The 21,724-nt window shown below is 40.6% G+C and overlaps 4 protein-coding genes across 4 annotated transcripts; all 4 read left to right on the forward strand.

The window, feature by feature from the left end:
* The first annotated feature begins 216 nt into the window (after window positions 1-216).
* On the forward strand, window positions 217-1,721 carry LOC144541720 (uncharacterized). The gene is made up of 2 exons (XM_078286422.1): window positions 217-1,576; window positions 1,714-1,721. The coding sequence occupies exons 1-2, from the start codon at window positions 217-219 to the stop codon at window positions 1,719-1,721; spliced, it is 1,368 nt and encodes a 455-aa protein (XP_078142548.1).
* Window positions 1,722-1,992: 271 nt separating this feature from the next.
* On the forward strand, window positions 1,993-4,448 carry LOC144541721 (uncharacterized). Its single transcript, XM_078286423.1, has 4 exons — window positions 1,993-2,706; window positions 2,992-3,186; window positions 3,259-4,303; window positions 4,441-4,448. The coding sequence occupies exons 1-4, from the start codon at window positions 1,993-1,995 to the stop codon at window positions 4,446-4,448; spliced, it is 1,962 nt and encodes a 653-aa protein (XP_078142549.1).
* A 2,518-nt stretch (window positions 4,449-6,966) lies between these two features.
* Window positions 6,967-13,619, forward strand: LOC144541722 (uncharacterized). The gene is made up of 6 exons (XM_078286424.1): window positions 6,967-7,638; window positions 11,818-12,168; window positions 12,211-12,303; window positions 12,643-13,164; window positions 13,411-13,486; window positions 13,600-13,619. Exons 1-6 carry the CDS (start codon window positions 6,967-6,969, stop codon window positions 13,617-13,619), a joined length of 1,734 nt encoding a protein of 577 aa, XP_078142550.1.
* A 97-nt stretch (window positions 13,620-13,716) lies between these two features.
* LOC139931356 (uncharacterized) lies at window positions 13,717-17,623 on the forward strand. Its single transcript, XM_071924836.2, has one exon. The coding sequence runs from the start codon at window positions 13,717-13,719 to the stop codon at window positions 16,606-16,608; it is 2,892 nt and encodes a 963-aa protein (XP_071780937.2). The 3' UTR covers window positions 16,609-17,623.
* The last annotated feature ends 4,101 nt before the right edge of the window (window positions 17,624-21,724 follow it).

Genomic DNA, 21,724 nt, shown 5'->3' on the forward strand with positions numbered 1-21,724 from the left:
GAACTTGACAAAGAGAAAGAAAAGATGGATGGTTGTATTGAAATGATACAGAGAGAAAAGGACAGTCTGATGAGAATGAAGTCGGCCATGGCGATGCAGAAAGAAGAAATGGAAAGTGAATGGAAACAAGAGCTTTTGGTGGAAAAACAACATCTTGAAAAAGTCAAGGCAGATATGGAGAGAGAGAGGGATGATCTTGGTAGAGCGAATGAGATGATGAATAAAGAGAAACAGGACTTGGACTTGATGAAGTCTGACACCCAGAAAGAAATTGACATGTTACAACGAGAGAAACAAGACCTGAAGGAAGAAAAAGAGAGGCTGGAGATCACAAAAACTGAGCTACAGAACAACAAAGAAAACCTTGACAGTGTCCTGGATGACATAAACAGAGAGAAAAGCAACATGTCAGATTTGGCTGTTCAGCTTCAAAAAGAAAGGGAAGAACTTGAGAATGTCATGAACATTATTGCCTTGAAACAAAAAGAACAAGAACTCAAGGATGACAACATCAAAAGACAAACACAAGACCTTGAAAACAGTCGTGGCATTGCACTAGCAGAAAGAGAAGAACTGGAACTTTTGAGGAAGGATCTAATCCAGAGGAAAGATGAAGTTGAAGCTGCCATGGACAGTATCATTGGAGAGAAAGAACAGCTCAAACAAAGTAAGACTGTTATTGACAGGGACAGAGACATGCTTGTGGATGAAAGGGACAAAATGGAAGGAGATTTGAAAATGAAAGAGGATCAGCTCATGAGAAAAATGACAACCATTGAAAATCTGAGTGCAAAACTCAAACAGCTGAATGACAGGACACGTGAAGACATCAGAAAGAAAATGGACAGATTAGAGCAGAAAAATGATGACATACAAAGACTCAGCATTGTATTGGAGCAAAAGCATGATGAACTTGACAAAGAGAAAGAAAAGATGGATGGTTGTATTGAAATGATACAGAGAGAAAAGGACAGTCTGATGAGAATGAAGTCGGCCATGGCGATGCAGAAAGAAGAAATGGAAAGTGAATGGAAACAAGAGCTTTTGGTGGAAAAACAACATCTTGAAAAAGTCAAGGCAGATATGGAGAGAGAGAGGGATGATCTTGGAAGAGCGAATGAGATGATGAATAAAGAGAAACAGGACTTGGACTTGATGAAGTCTGACACCCAGAAAGAAATTGACATGTTACAACGAGAGAAACAAGACCTGAAGGAAGAAAAAGAGAGGCTGGAGATCACAAAAACTGAGCTACAGAACAACAAAGAAAACCTTGACAGTGTCCTGGATGACATAAACAGAGAGAAAAGCAACATGTCAGATTTGGCTGTTCAGCTTCAAAAAGAAAGGGAAGAACTTGAGAATGTCATGAACATTATTGCCTTGAAACAAAAAGAACAAGAACTCAAGGATGACGACATCAAAAGACAAACACAAGACCTTGAAAACAGTCGTGGCATTGCACTAGCAGAAAGAGAAGAACTGGAACTTTTGAGGAAGGATCTAATCCAGAGGAAAGATGAAGTTGAAGCTGCCATGGACAGTATCATTGGAGAGAAAGAACAGCTCAAACAAAGTAAGACTGTTATTGACAGGGACAGAGACATGCTTGTGGATGAAAGGGACAAAATGGAAGGAGATTTGAAAATGAAAGAGGATCAGCTCATGAGAAAAATGACAACCATTGAAAATCTGAGTGCAAAACTCAAACAGCTGAATGACAGGACACGTGAAGACATCAGAAAGAAAATGGACAGATTAGAGCAGAAAAATGATGACATACAAAGACTCAGCATTGTATTGGAGCAAAAGCATGATGAACTTGACAAAGAGAAAGAAAAGATGGATGGTTGTATTGAAATGATACAGAGAGAAAAGGACAGTCTGATGAGAATGAAGTCGGCCATGGCGATGCAGAAAGAAGAAATGGAAAGTGAATGGAAACAAGAGCTTTTGGTGGAAAAACAACATCTTGAAAAAGTCAAGGCAGATATGGAGAGAGAGAGGGATGATCTTGGTAGAGCGAATGAGATGATGAATAAAGAGAAACAGGACTTGGACTTGATGAAGTCTGACACCCAGAAAGAAATTGACATGTTACAACGAGAGAAACAAGACCTGAAGGAAGAAAAAGAGAGGCTGGAGATCACAAAAACTGAGCTACAGAACAACAAAGAAAACCTTGACAGTGTCCTGGATGACATAAACAGAGAGAAAAGCAACATGTCAGATTTGGCTGTTCAGCTTCAAAAAGAAAGGGAAGAACTTGAGAATGTCATGAACATTATTGCCTTGAAACAAAAAGAACAAGAACTCAAGGATGACGACATCAAAAGACAAACACAAGACCTTGAAAACAGTCGTGGCATTGCACTAGCAGAAAGAGAAGAACTGGAACTTTTGAGGAAGGATCTAATCCAGAGGAAAGATGAAGTTGAAGCTGCCATGGACAGTATCATTGGAGAGAAAGAACAGCTCAAACAAAGTAAGACTGTTATTGACAGGGACAGAGACATGCTTGTGGATGAAAGGGACAAAATGGAAGGAGATTTGAAAATGAAAGAGGATCAGCTCATGAGAAAAATGACAACCATTGAAAATCTGAGTGCAAAACTCAAACAGCTGAATGACAGGACACGTGAAGACATCAGAAAGAAAATGGACAGATTAGAGCAGAAAAATGATGACATACAAAGACTCAGCATTGTATTGGAGCAAAAGCATGATGAACTTGACAAAGAGAAAGAAAAGATGGATGGTTGTATTGAAATGATACAGAGAGAAAAGGACAGTCTGATGAGAATGAAGTCGGCCATGGCGATGCAGAAAGAAGAAATGGAAAGTGAATGGAAACAAGAGCTTTTGGTGGAAAAACAACATCTTGAAAAAGTCAAGGCAGATATGGAGAGAGAGAGGGATGATCTTGGTAGAGCGAATGAGATGATGAATAAAGAGAAACAGGACTTGGACTTGATGAAGTCTGACACCCAGAAAGAAATTGACATGTTACAACGAGAGAAACAAGACCTGAAGGAAGAAAAAGAGAGGCTGGAGATCACAAAAACTGAGCTACAGAACAACAAAGAAAACCTTGACAGTGTCCTGGATGACATAAACAGAGAGAAAAGCAACATGTCAGATTTGGCTGTTCAGCTTCAAAAAGAAAGGGAAGAACTTGAGAATGTCATGAACATTATTGCCTTGAAACAAAAAGAACAAGAACTCAAGGATGACGACATCAAAAGACAAACACAAGACCTTGAAAACAGTCGTGGCATTGCACTAGCAGAAAGAGAAGAACTGGAACTTTTGAGGAAGGATCTAATCCAGAGGAAAGATGAAGTTGAAGCTGCCATGGACAGTATCATTGGAGAGAAAGAACAGCTCAAACAAAGTAAGACTGTTATTGACAGGGACAGAGACATGCTTGTGGATGAAAGGGACAAAATGGAAGGAGATTTGAAAATGAAAGAGGATCAGCTCATGAGAAAAATGACAACCATTGAAAATCTGAGTGCAAAACTCAAACAGCTGAATGACAGGACACGTGAAGACATCAGAAAGAAAATGGACAGATTAGAGCAGAAAAATGATGACATACAAAGACTCAGCATTGTATTGGAGCAAAAGCATGATGAACTTGACAAAGAGAAAGAAAAGATGGATGGTTGTATTGAAATGATACAGAGAGAAAAGGACAGTCTGATGAGAATGAAGTCGGCCATGGCGATGCAGAAAGAAGAAATGGAAAGTGAATGGAAACAAGAGCTTTTGGTGGAAAAACAACATCTTGAAAAAGTCAAGGCAGATATGGAGAGAGAGAGGGATGATCTTGGTAGAGCGAATGAGATGATGAATAAAGAGAAACAGGACTTGGACTTGATGAAGTCTGACACCCAGAAAGAAATTGACATGTTACAACGAGAGAAACAAGACCTGAAGGAAGAAAAAGAGAGGCTGGAGATCACAAAAACTGAGCTACAGAACAACAAAGAAAACCTTGACAGTGTCCTGGATGACATAAACAGAGAGAAAAGCAACATGTCAGATTTGGCTGTTCAGCTTCAAAAAGAAAGGGAAGAACTTGAGAATGTCATGAACATTATTACCTTGAAACAAAAAGAACAAGAACTCAAGGATGACGACATCAAAAGACAAACACAAGACCTTCAAAACAGTCGTGGCATTGCACTAGCAGAAAGAGAAGAACTGGAACTTTTGAGGAAGGATCTAATCCAGAGGAAAGATGAAGTTGAAGCTGCCATGGACAGTATCATTGGAGAGAAAGAACAGCTCAAACAAAGTAAGACTGTTATTGACAGGGACAGAGACATGCTTGTGGATGAAAGGGACAAAATGGAAGGAGATTTGAAAATGAAAGAGGATCAGCTCATGAGAAAAATGACAACCATTGAAAATCTGAGTGCAAAACTCAAACAGCTGAATGACAGGACACGTGAAGACATCAGAAAGAAAATGGACAGATTACAACAGAAAAATGACGAGATACAAAGACTCAGCATGGTATTGGAGCAAAAGCATGATGAACTAGACAAAGAGAAAGAAAAGATCGATGGTTGTATTGAAATGATACATAGAGAAAAGGACAGTCTGATGAGAATGAAGTCGGCCATGGCGATGCAGAAAGAAGAAATGGAAAGTGAATGGAAACAAGAGCTTTTGCTGGAAAAACAAGATCTTGAAAAAGTCAAGGCAGATATGGAGAGAGAGAGGGATGATCTGCTGACAATGAAGTCAGCCATGGCGATGCAGAAAGAAGAAATGGAAAGTGAATGGAAACAAGAGCTTTTTGTGGAAAAACAAGATCTTGAAAAACTCAAGACAGAGATGGAGAGAGAGAGGGAGGATCTTGGTAGAGCGAATGAGATGATGAATAAAGAGAAACAGGACTTGGACTTGATGAAGTCTGACACCCAGAAAGAAATTGACATGTTACAACGAGAGAAACAAGACCTGAAGGAAGAAAAAGAGAGGCTGGAGATCACAAAAACTGAGCTACAAAACAACAAAGAAAACTTTGACAGTGTCCTGGATGACATAAACAGAGAGAAACTCAGCATGTCAGATTTGGCTGTTCAGCTTCAAAAAGAAAGGGAAGAACTTGAGAATGTCATGAACATTATTGCCTTGAAACAAAAAGAACAAGAACTCAAGGATGACGACATCAAAAGACAAACACAAGACCTTGAAAACAGTCGTGGTATTGCACTAGCAGAAAGAGAAGAACTGGAACTTTTGAGGAAGGATCTAATCCAGAGGAGAGATGAGGTTGAAGCTGCCATGGACAGTATCATTGGAGAGAAAGAACAGCTCAAACAAAGTAAGACTGTTATTGACAGGGAGAGAGACATGCTTGTGGATGAAAGGGACAAAATGGAAGGAGATTTGAAAATGAAAGAGGATCAGCTCATGAGAAAAATGACAACCATTGAAAATCTGAGTGCAAAACTCAAACAGCTGAATGACAGGACACGTGAAGACATCAGAAAGAAAATGGACAGATTAGAGCAGAAAAATGATGACATACAAAGACTCAGCATTGTATTGGAGCAAAAGCATGATGAACTTGACAAAGAGAAAGAAAAGATGGATGGTTGTATTGAAATGATACAGAGAGAAAAGGACAGTCTGATGAGAATGAAGTCGGCCATGGCGATGCAGAAAGAAGAAATGGAAAGTGAATGGAAACAAGAGCTTTTGCTGGAAAAACAACATCTTGAAAAAGTCAAGGCAGATATGGAGAGAGAGAGGGATGATCTGCTGACAATGAAGTCAGCCATGGCGATGCAGAAAGAAGAAATGGAAAGTGAATGGAAACAAGAGCTTTTGCTGGAAAAACAAGATCTTGAAAAAGTCAAGGCAGATATGGAGAGAGAGAGGGAGGATCTTGGTAGAGCGAATGAGATGATGAATAAAGAGAAACAGGACTTGGACTTGATGAAGTCTGACACCCAGAAAGAAATTGACATGTTACAACGAGAGAAACAAGACCTGAAGGAAGAAAAAGAGAGGCTGGAGATCACAAAAACTGAGCTACAGAACAACAAAGAAAACTTTGACAGTGTCCTGGATGACATAAACAGAGAGAAAAGCAACATGTCAGATTTGGCTGTTCAGCTTCAAAAAGAAAGGGAAGAACTTGAGAATGTCATGAACATTATTGCCTTGAAACAAAAAGAACAAGAACTCAAGGATGACGACATCAAAAGACAAACACAAGACCTTCAAAACAGTCGTGGCATTGCACTAGCAGAAAGAGAAGAACTGGAACTTTTGAGGAAGGATCTAATCCAGAGGAGAGATGAGGTTGAAGCTGCCATGGACAGTATCATTGGAGAGAAAGAACAGCTCAAACAAAGTAAGACTGTTATTGACAGGGAGAGAGACATGCTTGTGGATGAAAGGGACAAAATGGAAGGAGATTTGAAAATGAAAGAGGATCAGCTCATGAGAAAAATGACAACCATTGAAAATCTGAGTGCAAAACTCAAACAGCTGAATGACAGGACACGTGAAGACATCAGAAAGAAAATGGACAGATTAGAGCAGAAAAATGATGACATACAAAGACTCAGCATTGAATTGGAGCAAAAGCATGATGAACTTGACAAAGAGAAAGAAAAGATGGATGGTTGTATTGAAATGATACAGAGAGAAAAGGACAGTCTGATGAGAATGAAGTCGGCCATGGCGATGCAGAAAGAAGAAATGGAAAGTGAATGGAAACAAGAGCTTTTGCTGGAAAAACAACATCTTGAAAAAGTCAAGGCAGATATGGAGAGAGAGAGGGATGATCTGCTGACAATGAAGTCAGCCATGGCGATGCAGAAAGAAGAAATGGAAAGTGAATGGAAACAAGAGCTTTTGCTGGAAAAACAACATCTTGAAAAAGTCAAGGCAGATATGGAGAGAGAGAGGGAGGATCTTGGTAGAGCGAATGAGATGATGAATAAAGAGAAACAGGACTTGGACTTGATGAAGTCTGACACCCAGAAAGAAATTGACATGTTACAACGAGAGAAACAAGACCTGAAGGAAGAAAAAGAGAGGCTGGAGATCACAAAAACTGAGCTACAGAACAACAAAGAAAACCTTGACAGTGTCCTGGATGACATAAACAGAGAGAAAAGCAACATGTCAGATTTGGCTGTTCAGCTTCAAAAAGAAAGGGAAGAACTTGAGAATGTCATGAACATTATTGCCTTGAAACAAAAAGAACAAGAACTCAAGGATGACAACATCAAAAGACAAACACAAGACCTTGAAAACAGTCGTGGCATTGCACTAGCAGAAAGAGAAGAACTGGAACTTTTGAGGAAGGATCTAATCCAGTGGAAAGATGAAGTTGAAGCTGCCATGGACAGTATCATTGGAGAGAAAGAACAGCTCAAACAAAGTAAGACTGTTATTGACAGGGACAGAGACATGCTTGTGGATGAAAGGGACAAAATGGAAGGAGATTTGAAAATGAAAGAGGATCAGCTCATGAGAAAAATGACAACCATTGAAAATCTGAGTGCAAAACTCAAACAGCTGAATGACAGGACACGTGAAGACATCAGAAAGAAAATGGACAGATTAGAGCAGAAAAATGATGACATACAAAGACTCAGCATTGTATTGGAGCAAAAGCATGATGAACTTGACAAAGAGAAAGAAAAGATGGATGGTTGTATTGAAATGATACAGAGAGAAAAGGACAGTCTGATGAGAATGAAGTCGGCCATGGCGATGCAGAAAGAAGAAATGGAAAGTGAATGGAAACAAGAGCTTTTGGTGGAAAAACAACATCTTGAAAAAGTCAAGGCAGATATGGAGAGAGAGAGGGATGATCTTGGTAGAGCGAATGAGATGATGAATAAAGAGAAACAGGACTTGGACTTGATGAAGTCTGACACCCAGAAAGAAATTGACATGTTACAACGAGAGAAACAAGACCTGAAGGAAGAAAAAGAGAGGCTGGAGATCACAAAAACTGAGCTACAGAACAACAAAGAAAACCTTGACAGTGTCCTGGATGACATAAACAGAGAGAAAAGCAACATGTCAGATTTGGCTGTTCAGCTTCAAAAAGAAAGGGAAGAACTTGAGAATGTCATGAACATTATTGCCTTGAAACAAAAAGAACAAGAACTCAAGGATGACGACATCAAAAGACAAACACAAGACCTTCAAAACAGTCGTGGCATTGCACTAGCAGAAAGAGAAGAACTGGAACTTTTGAGGAAGGATCTAATCCAGAGGAGAGATGAGGTTGAAGCTGCCATGGACAGTATCATTGGAGAGAAAGAACAGCTCAAACAAAGTAAGACTGTTATTGACAGGGAGAGAGACATGCTTGTGGATGAAAGGGACAAAATGAAAGGAGATTTGAAAATGAAAGAGGATCAGCTCATGAGAAAAATGACAACCATTGAAAATCTGAGTGCAAAACTCAAACAGCTGAATGACAGGACACGTGAAGACATCAGAAAGAAAATGGACAGATTAGAGCAGAAAAATGATGACATACAAAGACTCAGCATTGAATTGGAGCAAAAGCATGATGAACTTGACAAAGAGAAAGAAAAGATGGATGGTTGTATTGAAATGATACAGAGAGAAAAGGACAGTCTGATGAGAATGAAGTCGGCCATGGCGATGCAGAAAGAAGAAATGGAAAGTGAATGGAAACAAGAGCTTTTGCTGGAAAAACAACATCTTGAAAAAGTCAAGGCAGATATGGAGAGAGAGAGGGATGATCTGCTGACAATGAAGTCAGCCATGGTGATGCAGAAAGAAGAAATGGAAAGTGAATGGAAACAAGAGCTTTTGGTGGAAAAACAACATCTTGAAAAAGTCAAGGCAGATATGGAGAGAGAGAGGGAGGATCTTGGTAGAGCGAATGAGATGATGAATAAAGAGAAACAGGACTTGGACTTGATGAAGTCTGACACCCAGAAAGAAATTGACATGTTACAACGAGAGAAACAAGACCTGAAGGAAGAAAAAGAGAGGCTGGAGATCACAAAAACTGAGCTACAGAACAACAAAGAAAACTTTGACAGTGTCCTGGATGACATAAACAGAGAGAAAAGCAACATGTCAGATTTGGCTGTTCAGCTTCAAAAAGAAAGGGAAGAACTTGAGAATGTCATGAACATTATTGCCTTGAAACAAAAAGAACAAGAACTCAAGGATGACGACATCAAAAGACAAACACAAGACCTTCAAAACAGTTGTGGCATTGCACTAGCAGAAAGAGAAGAATTGGAACTTTTGAGGAAGGACCTAATCCAGAGGAAAGATGAGGTTGAAGCTGCCATGGACAGTATCATTGGAGAGAAAGAACAGCTCAAACAAAGTAAGACTGTTATTGACAGGGAGAGAGACATGCTTGTGGATGAAAGGGACAAAATGGAAGGAGATTTGAAAATGAAAGAGGATCAGCTCATGAGAAAAATGACAACCATTGAAAATCTGAGTGCAAAACTCAAACAGCTGAATGACAGGACACGTGAAGACATCAGAAAGAAAATGGACAGATTAGAGCAGAAAAATGACGAGATACAAAGACTCAGCATTGTATTGGAGCAAAAGCATGATGAACTTGACAAAGAGAAAGAAAAGATGGATGGTTGTATTGAAATGATACAGAGAGAAAAGGACAGTCTGATGAGAATGAAGTCGGCCATGGCGATGCAGAAAGAAGAAATGGAAAGTGAATGGAAACAAGAGCTTTTGCTGGAAAAACAACATCTTGAAAAAGTCAAGGCAGATATGGAGAGAGAGAGGGAGGATCTTGGTAGAGCGAATGAGATGATGAATAAAGAGAAACAGGACTTGGACTTGATGAAGTCTGACACCCAGAAAGAAATTGACATGTTACAACGAGAGAAACAAGACCTGAAGGAAGAAAAAGAGAGGCTGGAGATCACAAAAACTGAGCTACAGAACAACAAAGAAAACTTTGACAGTGTCCTGGATGACATAAACAAAGAGAAAAGCAACATGTCAGATTTGGCTGTTCAGCTTCAAAAAGAAAGGGAAGAACTTGAGAATGTCATGAACATTATTGCCTTGAAACAAAAAGAACAAGAACTCAAGGATGACGACATCAAAAGACAAACACAAGACCTTCAAAACAGTCGTGGCATTGCACTAGCAGAAAGAGAAGAACTGGAACTTTTGAGGAAGGATCTAATCCAGAGGAAAGATGAGGTTGAAGCTGCCATGGACAGTATCATTGGAGAGAAAGAACAGCTCAAACAAAGTAAGACTGTTATTGACAGGGAGAGAGACATGCTTGTGGATGAAAGGGACAAAATGGAAGGAGATTTGAAAATGAAAGAGGATCAGCTCATGAGAAAAATGACAACCATTGAAAATCTGAGTGCAAAACTCAAACAGCTGAATGACAGGACACGTGAAGACATCAGAAAGAAAATGGACAGATTAGAGCAGAAAAATGATGACATACAAAGACTCAGCATTGTATTGGAGCAAAAGCATGATGAACTTGACAAAGAGAAAGAAAAGATGGATGGTTGTATTGAAATGATACAGAGAGAAAAGGACAGTCTGATGAGAATGAAGTCGGCCATGGCGATGCAGAAAGAAGAAATGGAAAGTGAATGGAAACAAGAGCTTTTGCTGGAAAAACAACATCTTGAAAAAGTCAAGGCAGATATGGAGAGAGAGAGGGAGGATCTTGGTAGAGCGAATGAGATGATGAATAAAGAGAAACAGGACTTGGACTTGATGAAGTCTGACACCCAGAAAGAAATTGACATGTTACAACGAGAGAAACAAGACCTGAAGGAAGAAAAAGAGAGGCTGGAGATCACAAAAACTGAGCTACAGAACAACAAAGAAAACTTTGACAGTGTCCTGGATGACATAAATAGAGAGAAAAGCAACATGTCAGATTTGGCTGTTCAGCTTCAAAAAGAAAGGGAAGAACTTGAGAATGTCATGAACATTATTGCCTTGAAACAAAAAGAACAAGAACTCAAGGATGACGACATCAAAAGACAAACACAAGACCTTGAAAACAGTCGTGGCATTGCACTAGCAGAAAGAGAAGAACTGGAACTTTTGAGGAAGGATCTAATCCAGAGGAAAGATGAGGTTGAAGCTGCCATGGACAGTATCATTGGACAGAAAGAACAGCTCAAACAAAGTAAGACTGTTATTGACAGGGAGAGAGACATGCTTGTGGATGAAAGGGACAAAATGGAAGGAGATTTGAAAATGAAAGAGGATCAGCTCATGAGAAAAATGACAACCATTGAAAATCTGAGTGCAAAACTCAAACAGCTGAATGACAGGACACGTGAAGACATCAGAAAGAAAATGGACAGATTAGAGCAGAAAAATGATGACATACAAAGACTCAGCATTGTATTGGAGCAAAAGCATGATGAACTTGACAAAGAGAAAGAAAAGATGGATGGTTGTATTGAAATGATACAGAGAGAAAAGGACAGTCTGATGAGAATGAAGTCGGCCATGGCGATGCAGAAAGAAGAAATGGAAAGTGAATGGAAACAAGAGCTTTTGCTGGAAAAACAACATCTTGAAAAAGTCAAGGCAGATATGGAGAGAGAGAGGGATGATCTGCTGACAATGAAGTCAGCCATGGCGATGCAGAAAGAAGAAATGGAAAGTGAATGGAAACAAGAGCTTTTGGTGGAAAAACAAGATCTTGAAAAAGTCAAGGCAGATATGGAGAGAGAGAGGGAGGATCTTGGTAGAGCGAATGAGATGATGAATAAAGAGAAACAGGACTTGGACTTGATGAAGTCTGACACCCAGAAAGAAATTGACATGTTACAACGAGAGAAACAAGACCTGAAGGAAGAAAAAGAGAGGCTGGAGATCACAAAAACTGAGCTACAGAACAACAAAGAAAACTTTGACAGTGTCCTGGATGACATAAACAGAGAGAAAAGCAACATGTCAGATTTGGCTGTTCAGCTTCAAAAAGAAAGGGAAGAACTTGAGAATGTCATGAACATTATTGCCTTGAAACAAAAAGAACAAGAACTCAAGGATGACGACATCAAAAGACAAACACAAGACCTTCAAAACAGTCGTGGCATTGCACTAGCAGAAAGAGAAGAACTGGAACTTTTGAGGAAGGATCTAATCCAGAGGAAAGATGAGGTTGAAGCTGCCATGGACAGTATCATTGGACAGAAAGAACAGCTCAAACAAAGTAAGACTGTTATTGACAGGGACAGAGACATGCTTGTGGATGAAAGGGACAAAATGGAAGGAGATTTGAAAATGAAAGAGGATCAGCTCATGAGAAAAATGACAACCATTGAAAATCTGAGTGCAAAACTCAAACAGCTGAATGACAGGACACGTGAAGACATCAGAAAGAAAATGGACAGATTACAACAGAAAAATGACGAGATACAAAGACTCAGCATTGTATTGGAGCAAAAGCATGATGAACTTGACAAAGAGAAAGAAAAGATGGATGGTTGTATTGAAATGATACAGAGAGAAAAGGACAGTCTGATGAGAATGAAGTCGGCCATGGCGATGCAGAAAGAAGAAATGGAAAGTGAATGGAAACAAGAGCTTTTGCTGGAAAAACAACATCTTGAAAAAGTCAAGGCAGATATGGAGAGAGAGAGGGAGGATCTTGGTAGAGCGAATGAGATGATGAATAAAGAGAAACAGGACTTGGACTTGATGAAGTCTGACACCCAGAAAGAAATTGACATGTTACAACGAGAGAAACAAGACCTGAAGGAAGAAAAAGAGAGGCTGGAGATCACAAAAACTGAGCTACAGAACAACAAAGAAAACCTTGACAGTGTCCTGGATGACATAAACAGAGAGAAAAGCAACATGTCAGATTTGGCTGTTCAGCTTCAAAAAGAAAGGGAAGAACTTGAGAATGTCATGAACATTATTGCCTTGAAACAAAAAGAACAAGAACTCAAGGATGACAACATCAAAAGACAAACACAAGACCTTGAAAACAGTCGTGGCATTGCACTAGCAGAAAGAGAAGAACTGGAACTTTTGAGGAAGGATCTAATCCAGTGGAAAGATGAAGTTGAAGCTGCCATGGACAGTATCATTGGAGAGAAAGAACAGCTCAAACAAAGTAAGACTGTTATTGACAGGGACAGAGACATGCTTGTGGATGAAAGGGACAAAATGGAAGGAGATTTGAAAATGAAAGAGGATCAGCTCATGAGAAAAATGACAACCATTGAAAATCTGAGTGCAAAACTCAAACAGCTGAATGACAGGACACGTGAAGACATCAGAAAGAAAATGGACAGATTAGAGCAGAAAAATGATGACATACAAAGACTCAGCATTGTATTGGAGCAAAAGCATGATGAACTTGACAAAGAGAAAGAAAAGATGGATGGTTGTATTGAAATGATACAGAGAGAAAAGGACAGTCTGATGAGAATGAAGTCGGCCATGGCGATGCAGAAAGAAGAAATGGAAAGTGAATGGAAACAAGAGCTTTTGCTGGAAAAACAACATCTTGAAAAAGTCAAGGCAGATATGGAGAGAGAGAGGGATGATCTGCTGACAATGAAGTCAGCCATGGCGATGCAGAAAGAAGAAATGGAAAGTGAATGGAAACAAGAGCTTTTGGTGGAAAAACAAGATCTTGAAAAAGTCAAGGTAGATATGGAGAGAGAGAGGGAGGATCTTGATAGAGCGAATGAGATGATGAATAAAGAGAAACAGGACTTGGACTTGATGAAGTCTGACACCCAGAAAGAAATTGACATGTTACAACGAGAGAAACAAGACCTGAAGGAAGAAAAAGAGAGGCTGGAGATCACAAAAACTGAGCTACAGAACAACAAAGAAAACTTTGACAGTGTCCTGGATGACATAAACAGAGAGAAAAGCAACATGTCAGATTTGGCTGTTCAGCTTCAAAAAGAAAGGGAAGAACTTGAGAATGTCATGAACATTATTGCCTTGAAACAAAAAGAACAAGAACTCAAGGATGACGACATCAAAAGACAAACACAAGACCTTCAAAACAGTCGTGGCATTGCACTAGCAGAAAGAGAAGAACTGGAACTTTTGAGGAAGGATCTAATCCAGAGGAAAGATGAGGTTGAAGCTGCCATGGACAGTATCATTGGAGAGAAAGAACAGCTCAAACAAAGTAAGACTGTTATTGACAGGGACAGAGACATGCTTGTGGATGAAAGGGACAAAATGGAAGGAGATTTGAAAATGAAAGAGGATCAGCTCATGAGAAAAATGACAACCATTGAAAATCTGAGTGCAAAACTCAAACAGCTGAATGACAGGACACGTGAAGACATCAGAAAGAAAATGGACAGATTAGAGCAGAAAAATGATGACATACAAAGACTCAGCATTGTATTGGAGCAAAAGCATGATGAACTTGACAAAGAGAAAGAAAAGATGGATGGTTGTATTGAAATGATACAGAGAGAAAAGGACAGTCTGATGAGAATGAAGTCGGCCATGGCGATGCAGAAAGAAGAAATGGAAAGTGAATGGAAACAAGAGCTTTTGGTGGAAAAACAAGATCTTGAAAAAGTCAAGGCAGATATGGAGAGAGAGAGGGATGATCTGCTGACAATGAAGTCAGCCATGGCGATGCAGAAAGAGGAAATGATAATAGAATGGAAGCACGAACTTGTGGGGGGAAATCAAGATTCTGAAAAACTCAAACAGTTGGAAACTGAGAGGGGAGTTCTGCCGAGAACCAGGTCAGACATGGCAACACAGACAGAAGATTTTGGAAATCAAAGGAAGCAAGAGCTAGTGGTGGAAAAACAAGATCTTGACAAACTCAAGAAACACATGGAAACTGAGATGGATGATCTGCTGACAATGAAGTCAGACATGGTAATACAGACTGATGAAATGGAAAATGAACTGAAGCAGAAGCTTGAGGTGGAAAAGCAAGAACTTGAAAAGCTCATGAAAGAGATAGAGAGAGAGAGGGACTATCTTGATAAACAGAATCAACTGATAAACAAAGAGAAACGTGGCTTGGAGTTGATGAAGTCTGACATTCAGAAACAAGCTAACATATTAGAACGAGACAAACAAAATGTAAAAGAGGACATAGAAAGGCTTAAAATTACAAAGAACGAGCTCCAAAACAAGAAAGAAAATATTGAAAGTGTCCTTAATGAAATAAACAGAGAAAGGAAGAATATAACAGAATTTGCATTCCAGGTTCAAAATAAAAAGGAAGAACTTGAGAATGTCATGAATATTATTGCCTTGAAACAGAAAGAACAAGAACTCAAAGATAATGAGATCAAAAGACAAACACATGACTTGCAAAAGAGCCATGACGCTATCTTAGCAGACAGAAAAGAACTGGACATTTTAAGGAAGGATCTGATCCAGAAGAATGAAGAGACTGAGGCTGCCATGGAGAGTATCAGTGGAGATAAAGAACATGTTAGACAAATGAAGACAGATATTGACAGGGAAAGAAGATCACTGTTGGATGAAAGGGACAGAATGGAAAGAGATATGTCTGAGTTGAGAATGAGGGAGAATGAGGTCATGAGAAAAATGAAAGACACTGAACGTAAGCATGATGAACTTGTTATGGAAAGAGAGAAGATAGATGCTCACCTTGGACTCACACAGACAGAGAGGGAAGATCTCACACATATAAGGTCTGATGTAGCAATACAGACAGAAGAAATGGAGAATGTGGAGGAAATGGCTCTCCAGATTAAGAAAGAGAGGGAAGAATTAGAGATAGAAGACGTCGACCAGAAGACTCTTCAAATCCAAACACAAATGGCCACAGAAAAGATCAAGCAAAAAGACAGTGTGACACACCTCGAAATCTTGAGGCGTACTGAGCTGGAAATAGAGGAGACTGATATACAGAGACTGGATAAAGATTCTACACAATACACTAACATTGAAGACCTTGAACCTATAGCGACACAGGTTGATTTCACAGAGGAGGAGATTTCAAAAAAAGATAAATTGCGAAAGATCTGGAAAGAGACTAAAATGGAACGGAAGGAGATTGATCAAATGAAGCGAAGAGGTCATGAGATGAGAAAGAACCTGGAGAAAAGACTAAAGGTGATCAACGAGTTTGTTAAGAGAACTTGGATACAGAGAGAAAAAGAGCCATTAGAGAAGATGAAGGCGGAGCTGGAACAAGGACACCTAACTCCTCAAAGTGAACGGGAAAGAGACCAAAAGATACTCCATGACAAATACAGAGAGCTTGAACTACTTAAAGTGCAGATGCACAGAGAGATTGAAAAACTCAATTACAAAGACAAAGAGTCTAGGACACTCAAAACTAGTGACAAAGCCATGCAAACATTCCAGGTGGATATATCCACACAGGATGCGATACTGCAGGTGACAGAAGAACAAGCTGAGAGGACAACGACAAGAGAGCACGGAGAACCAGTTGAAGAGCAGAAGATCCAAGAACTGGCTCAGATTAGGGTGCAAGAAAGTGAAGCAGCTCCAGACAGATCCAGTGGCCTGCTAAGTCAACTTCGACATTACTGTTATCGCTGCTGCTGCCCCTGCTGCAACTGCTGTGCACAAGTGTGCCAAGAGGAGACATTTTTGTGAGCAATTTCAGTATGTGCCTCGCAAAAATTTGAAGGACACACTGAAACTACAGTATTTTTGCTTTATTTTTGCTTGTACAGGTTATTCACGTTATCTACTTGTAATATTTTCATAAAAACAAAGAGGATATCTGGACATTTGGAAATTGTTTTTTACTTTTATGAATCAGGTTCACATTGTCAGGAAAGGGTTTTTGTTTTGGCTGTCCAGTTAACCGAAAAATGGAATGTTACAGTAACAATGTTAACTTTCCTTATTATAATGGATACCGCTGCCAGCAAGTTAGCTTGTTGCAAAACAAGAATTGCTAAGAATTATATTATTAAACTATTGCTGAGCTTGCTTAAAATGTCAAGGTATTTCTTTAAAGATCAGAGTGAAAAGTGTGTGAGGCTAGTGTGCTTAGGGTGAGTTTTGACAAGATATTTTTTGGCTACAGCGTTATGTATTATTTGTTTGCATATCAATTATATGTAAAATACAAATCAATTATTTTAGAGTTCTGAATTTTCCATCTGTCCTAGCGTGAGTTTGTAATAAAATTCACAAAGCACTATATAGAAATGCAGAAATCAATGTTCTTATTTTTGGATAGGCTTCTCAGTTTTACTTCCAAACTCATTAACATATTTAGATTGCAATAGTTATTGTTTAACCAGTGGTTCAGTGATAACTCTGAATATTGGCATTCTCTGGCATGTAATTTGCATGTTTAAATATATTTTCGCAAGTCCTGCTAAAAACATGCAGTGCTTCATATAAACACATGGCAGCCAAATGGTACGAAACAGGCTGAAGTTTGCTTTAAATAAAGTAAGAAGTAGTAGCAAATAAGTGCTTGCATATTTTCTCACTAATATAGACATCTGACAAAGAGTTAATTCTGCTGTGGAAGTAGAGCGCTGTGTACTTGTATGCTGAGAATTTAAATACACTTATACAAATACATGTGTTTGAAAGCATTTAACTCTGAGTAAAGCATGCTTTGTAAAATAAAAATGGTTATATCATCACATTTATGGTGCTGTCTTAATTTACCTGTTTTGGTAAGCTACTTACCAGTGGGAGGGGAACTTTTTGCTCATGTCAGATACCATTATACTTGCTTAGTTTAGTATCCAGTTGCTACGCTTTACTAAATTATTACTCAATTGCTATTGTAGCGATACCAGGGAGACATTTGCAGAAAGCCCACAACCTTTCTGTTGCCTTCTTGAATCAACACCAAATGGCCTATCACAACAAGTGGCCATAAAGGTGTCGAATGGACACAGTCCATGGCTCAAGGAGTTGAGTCTATGCCAGCCAGAGATGTCTCCACAGGACAGCTCAGGAAATTAACGACAGGATACCAACCCGGCGAAGAGCTTTGAAACTCACACATTCCACAATTAACGACCTTTATCTTTCAGCCATCAGGAGGAGAAGGACTCAAGAACTCAGGAATACTAATGAACTATACAATCACACATCCATACTTCTCACACATCTGAATATAGGGAATCACCCTCCTTTCTTTATTTGGAGTACCAGACTGTTCTGGTTAATCAGAAGGGACAGTCACCATTGGGTGAGAACGGGAATACACACCGTGTCAATACGAAGGAACCAATGACTGCTGTTGACACTATCCAGAGTCTCATCACTACCCCCTCTCTAAATCAGGACAGTCATAAATCTCTTCCCTTTTCACATTCCTTTAAAACCTACTTTCAACTATATTTTCCCAATGTCTTTAATGGATCTATTTTGTAGTTTGAAGTATACTAGATGTGTTGACTATAGGCCCATATATATGTTGAAGATGTTCAATAGCTAAAGTTACATGCACAAACCATGATGCGTTAAATGATTGAAGTGTATCAGATATTCATCCAGAGACACTCTCCTATTTTCATGGTCCTACACTGCCACCTTGTGGTCATTTATAGCGACGACAGGTCCGTATAAAATGTCAGTGCGTCCAAATGTCTTAAATGTTTAAATTGTCTTTCTCATATTGATCACGAAGTTAGAGACCCAAGTCACATATACGAGTTAACTTGATGAAGACTTTATAGCCACAGATTGTACCAGGAAGGTATTTGATGTCCTTATATTGATGTGCTAGCTATATAAGTTTGAATGTAAGTTGACAGGTTTTTATTATTTCGATCAATTGACAGTAATTGGTGGAGATGTAAAATACCGACATATTATTTTAAAAGGAATCTTTATTAAGATCACTTAGTAATAGATCCCAAAATAAAATAGACTAGAGGAATGATTCCTCTTGCATTCCTTTCCCCCCTCCCTCTCAGTTCGGGGTGAAATCTTCTCAAACAAAGAAATTAATTAGTAAACAGAAAAAGAGCGCGAAGTGTGATTTGCATGGCAAACCACGCCTGAGAATTCAAAGAGCTATAAAATGTTCTTATCTGGGTTTTCAGACAGTTCAACATTCCGCCCTCGCCAAGAAACTTGCTGAAGCCAAGACCAACAATTTAGCTACAATTCGACCTTAGCTGAAACTTAGAGTTTGAACCTGGAGTTAGAGACGTCTTCTCCAGATGAACTTAAGAATCTCTTACAAGAAGTTTGAACCTCGCGTCTAGTAGTTAAGAAGTTATCAACGCTCGGCCAAGTGAAGATCATTTTCGAAGCTATTTAGGAACGAGATAATTTAGTTTTATAACAGTTAGAAGAGCTAGAAACGTCAACTCTTCCAAGACCAGCAGTCAAACACTGATGCAACATCGCCCCAGTGTTCCACATCCAGAGAGGCCTGTTGTCTACAGCTGTGAAAAGCCGGTAGCGCTGCTTGCCTCGACGTGACGATAACACATCAGAGACCAGCTGTTCCAGAGTCTGCCGTTGCCAGGTAACCGGCCAAGCCGAGCCCGTCTCTCCGAGCTCAGCTGGACCAGATAACCCGACCGGCAGGACTTCTCAACTGAACAAAGTAGGCTCTGATTATCCACGTCTTTACTGCTGAGAGTTGATGCAACAGCTTAGATTCAAATTACTTAAATAGATCAGGAAAAGTTAGGCTTTTATAGTTTATTTGCCCCGTAGCTTTCCGCCTCGTTTCTCTGGTTGATTGATCCATACATACCTCCATTTACTGCTGCCAATTCTTATTCCCATATTTCATTATCATTTCCCTTTCACTCTTATTTTGTTTCATTGCATTTCATGTCTATTTTTAGTCTATAGTTTCCGTGCTTCATTCTGGTGATCAATATACGTGCCTTATATTGCTTATTGTCATGATCTGGCTCTTTGTGTTTTGCCCGCCCACCTAATCCTTTTCCTTTCTCCCTCTCCCTCAGCAGGTACATGCAGAGGGGCGGGGCCGATCTCCACGGGAGTGAGGCTCACAAGGCACACCTGTCTCTCATCCCGCAATCAGCCCGGCTTCTTAAGCCTGCTCCAAATTCTCCCCAGTGCCAGATGATTCCCGCACATGCTTGTGTCTCATGCCTCCTCGCTCTCGTGAAGATCTCCTGTCGTAGTGTTTCCTCAGCGTATCACTTGTAGATACTCTAGTCCCAGTTTTCTAGTGAGTTTTTGTTAACTTTCGGAAATAAACTGTTTTTTGTTCGATTCTGCATCTGGGTCCTGGCTCTCCTTGAACACACCCCTAACAGAATCATCTGGCCAGAATGGACCCAGCAGAATCTGAGAGTTTTAAGCGGGCGCTCTCTAGCCAGGCAGCAGTGGTTAATCAGCACGAGTCCTCCCTGCTCCAGGTGATGGAACACCTGCAGCAGCTCACCGCCAGCGTGTCTCAACTGGGCGGCCAACTGGAGGCCATCAAAGACCAAGTGATTCCACCTTCCGGCTCTTCCCCTCGACTCCAAGCAGCTGACCAGACCGCCAGTCCAGCGCAGCAAACCAGAGAGCCCTACATCCCTATACCTGCCAGGTATTCCGGTGATTTAGGGACATGTGCTCAGTTTCTCCATCAGTGTTCACTAGTGTTTAGCCAACAGCCTAATACATATGCTTCTCAGTCAGCTAAAATTTCATTTGTCATGAGTTTACTCACAGGACAGGCAGCCGCCTGGTCCTTAGCCATCTCAGGGCAGCAATCAGACCTCCTCACTGACTACAAACTATTCTCAGATGAGATGAAGCGGGTTTTCGACCACCCAGTCAAGGGTAGACAGGCAGTGGGTCAATTGCTGGATCTTCAGCAGGGAAACCAGCCAGTGTCAGTTTGCTGTAAGTTTCCGCATTCTAGCCGCGGAGAGCGGGTGGGGGGACGCAGCCCTTCAGGCAGTTTTTTGTAAAGGGCTCTCCAGTGAAATTAAAGATGAGCTGGCAGTGCGTGAAGAATGCTCCTCACTTAACCAACTCATAGATTTAGCCATCAGACTAGATAACAGACTGAGGGAGAGGAATAGGGAAAGACTGGAAACCAGGAGAAGACCTGCAGCCGGTTCCTCGCCTCCCGTCCAGGACCCCGCACCACCCACTCAAGGCTCCACCCTCCTCGCCCACGAGTCCCGCCAACCCCCAGCGGAGGAACCCATGCAGCTCGGACGGGCGCGCCTGACCCCAGTGGAACGACAGAGGCGGATGACAGGGAGACTCTGCCTCTACTGCGGCCAAGAGGGACATTACGCCAGCCGCTGCCCGGAGGCGCCAAAAGGCCAGGCTCACCAGGGAACAGGAGGTTCCTGGTGAGCCGAATCTCGTCATCCTCCGCTTCACGCCTCCGGGTGGCAGGTACGATTCACGCCACAACACTCCCTCTCGGTCGAGGTCTTGGTCGACTCGGGGGCAGATGACAATTTCATTGACATTAGTTTCATTAAAGCCCATGGCCTACCTGTGTATAAGCTAACCTCACCCAAGGAGATCCACTCCATAGATGGTAAATTGTTGGAAATTGTTACTCACAAGACCGAGCCCCTTAAGCTACTTCTCTCCAGCAATCATCACGAGCATGTTGAATTGTTTGTCATCACCTCCCCCCTTAACAACGTCATCTTGGGCATTCCCTGGCTCAAGCGGCATAACCCCCACATTGACTGGGTCACGGGCACCATCCGCAAGTGGAGCCTGTACTGCCATGCTCACTGCCTGCAATCTGCAGTCCCGGCCCGGATCTCCAGCTCCTGCCAGCAAC

The sequence above is a fragment of the Centroberyx gerrardi genome, chromosome 11 (genome assembly GCF_048128805.1).
Source record: "Centroberyx gerrardi isolate f3 chromosome 11, fCenGer3.hap1.cur.20231027, whole genome shotgun sequence".
NCBI classification, from domain to species: Eukaryota; Metazoa; Chordata; class Actinopteri; order Beryciformes; family Berycidae; genus Centroberyx; species Centroberyx gerrardi.

What these genes read in the sequence shown, in the direction of transcription:
- LOC144541720 (XM_078286422.1), top strand. Translation starts at nt 217, where the DNA reads ATGAATAAAGAGAAACAGGACTTGGACTTGATGAAGTCTGACACCCAG.
- LOC144541721 (XM_078286423.1), top strand. Translation starts at nt 1,993, where the DNA reads ATGGAGAGAGAGAGGGATGATCTTGGTAGAGCGAATGAGATGATGAAT. An exon ending in ACATACAAAGACTCAGCATT is followed by an intron (nt 2,707 to 2,991) that starts GTATTGGAGCAA and finishes TCTGACACCCAG; the next exon opens with AAAGAAATTGACATGTTACA. An exon ending in GGGAAGAACTTGAGAATGTC is followed by an intron (nt 3,187 to 3,258) that starts ATGAACATTATT and finishes CAAACACAAGAC; the next exon opens with CTTGAAAACAGTCGTGGCAT.
- LOC144541722 (XM_078286424.1), top strand. Translation starts at nt 6,967, where the DNA reads ATGAATAAAGAGAAACAGGACTTGGACTTGATGAAGTCTGACACCCAG. An exon ending in ACATACAAAGACTCAGCATT is followed by an intron (nt 7,639 to 11,817) that starts GTATTGGAGCAA and finishes TCTGACACCCAG; the next exon opens with AAAGAAATTGACATGTTACA. An exon ending in ATTTGAAAATGAAAGAGGAT is followed by an intron (nt 12,304 to 12,642) that starts CAGCTCATGAGA and finishes GCAGATATGGAG; the next exon opens with AGAGAGAGGGAGGATCTTGG.
- LOC139931356 (XM_071924836.2), top strand. Translation starts at nt 13,717, where the DNA reads ATGAATAAAGAGAAACAGGACTTGGACTTGATGAAGTCTGACACCCAG.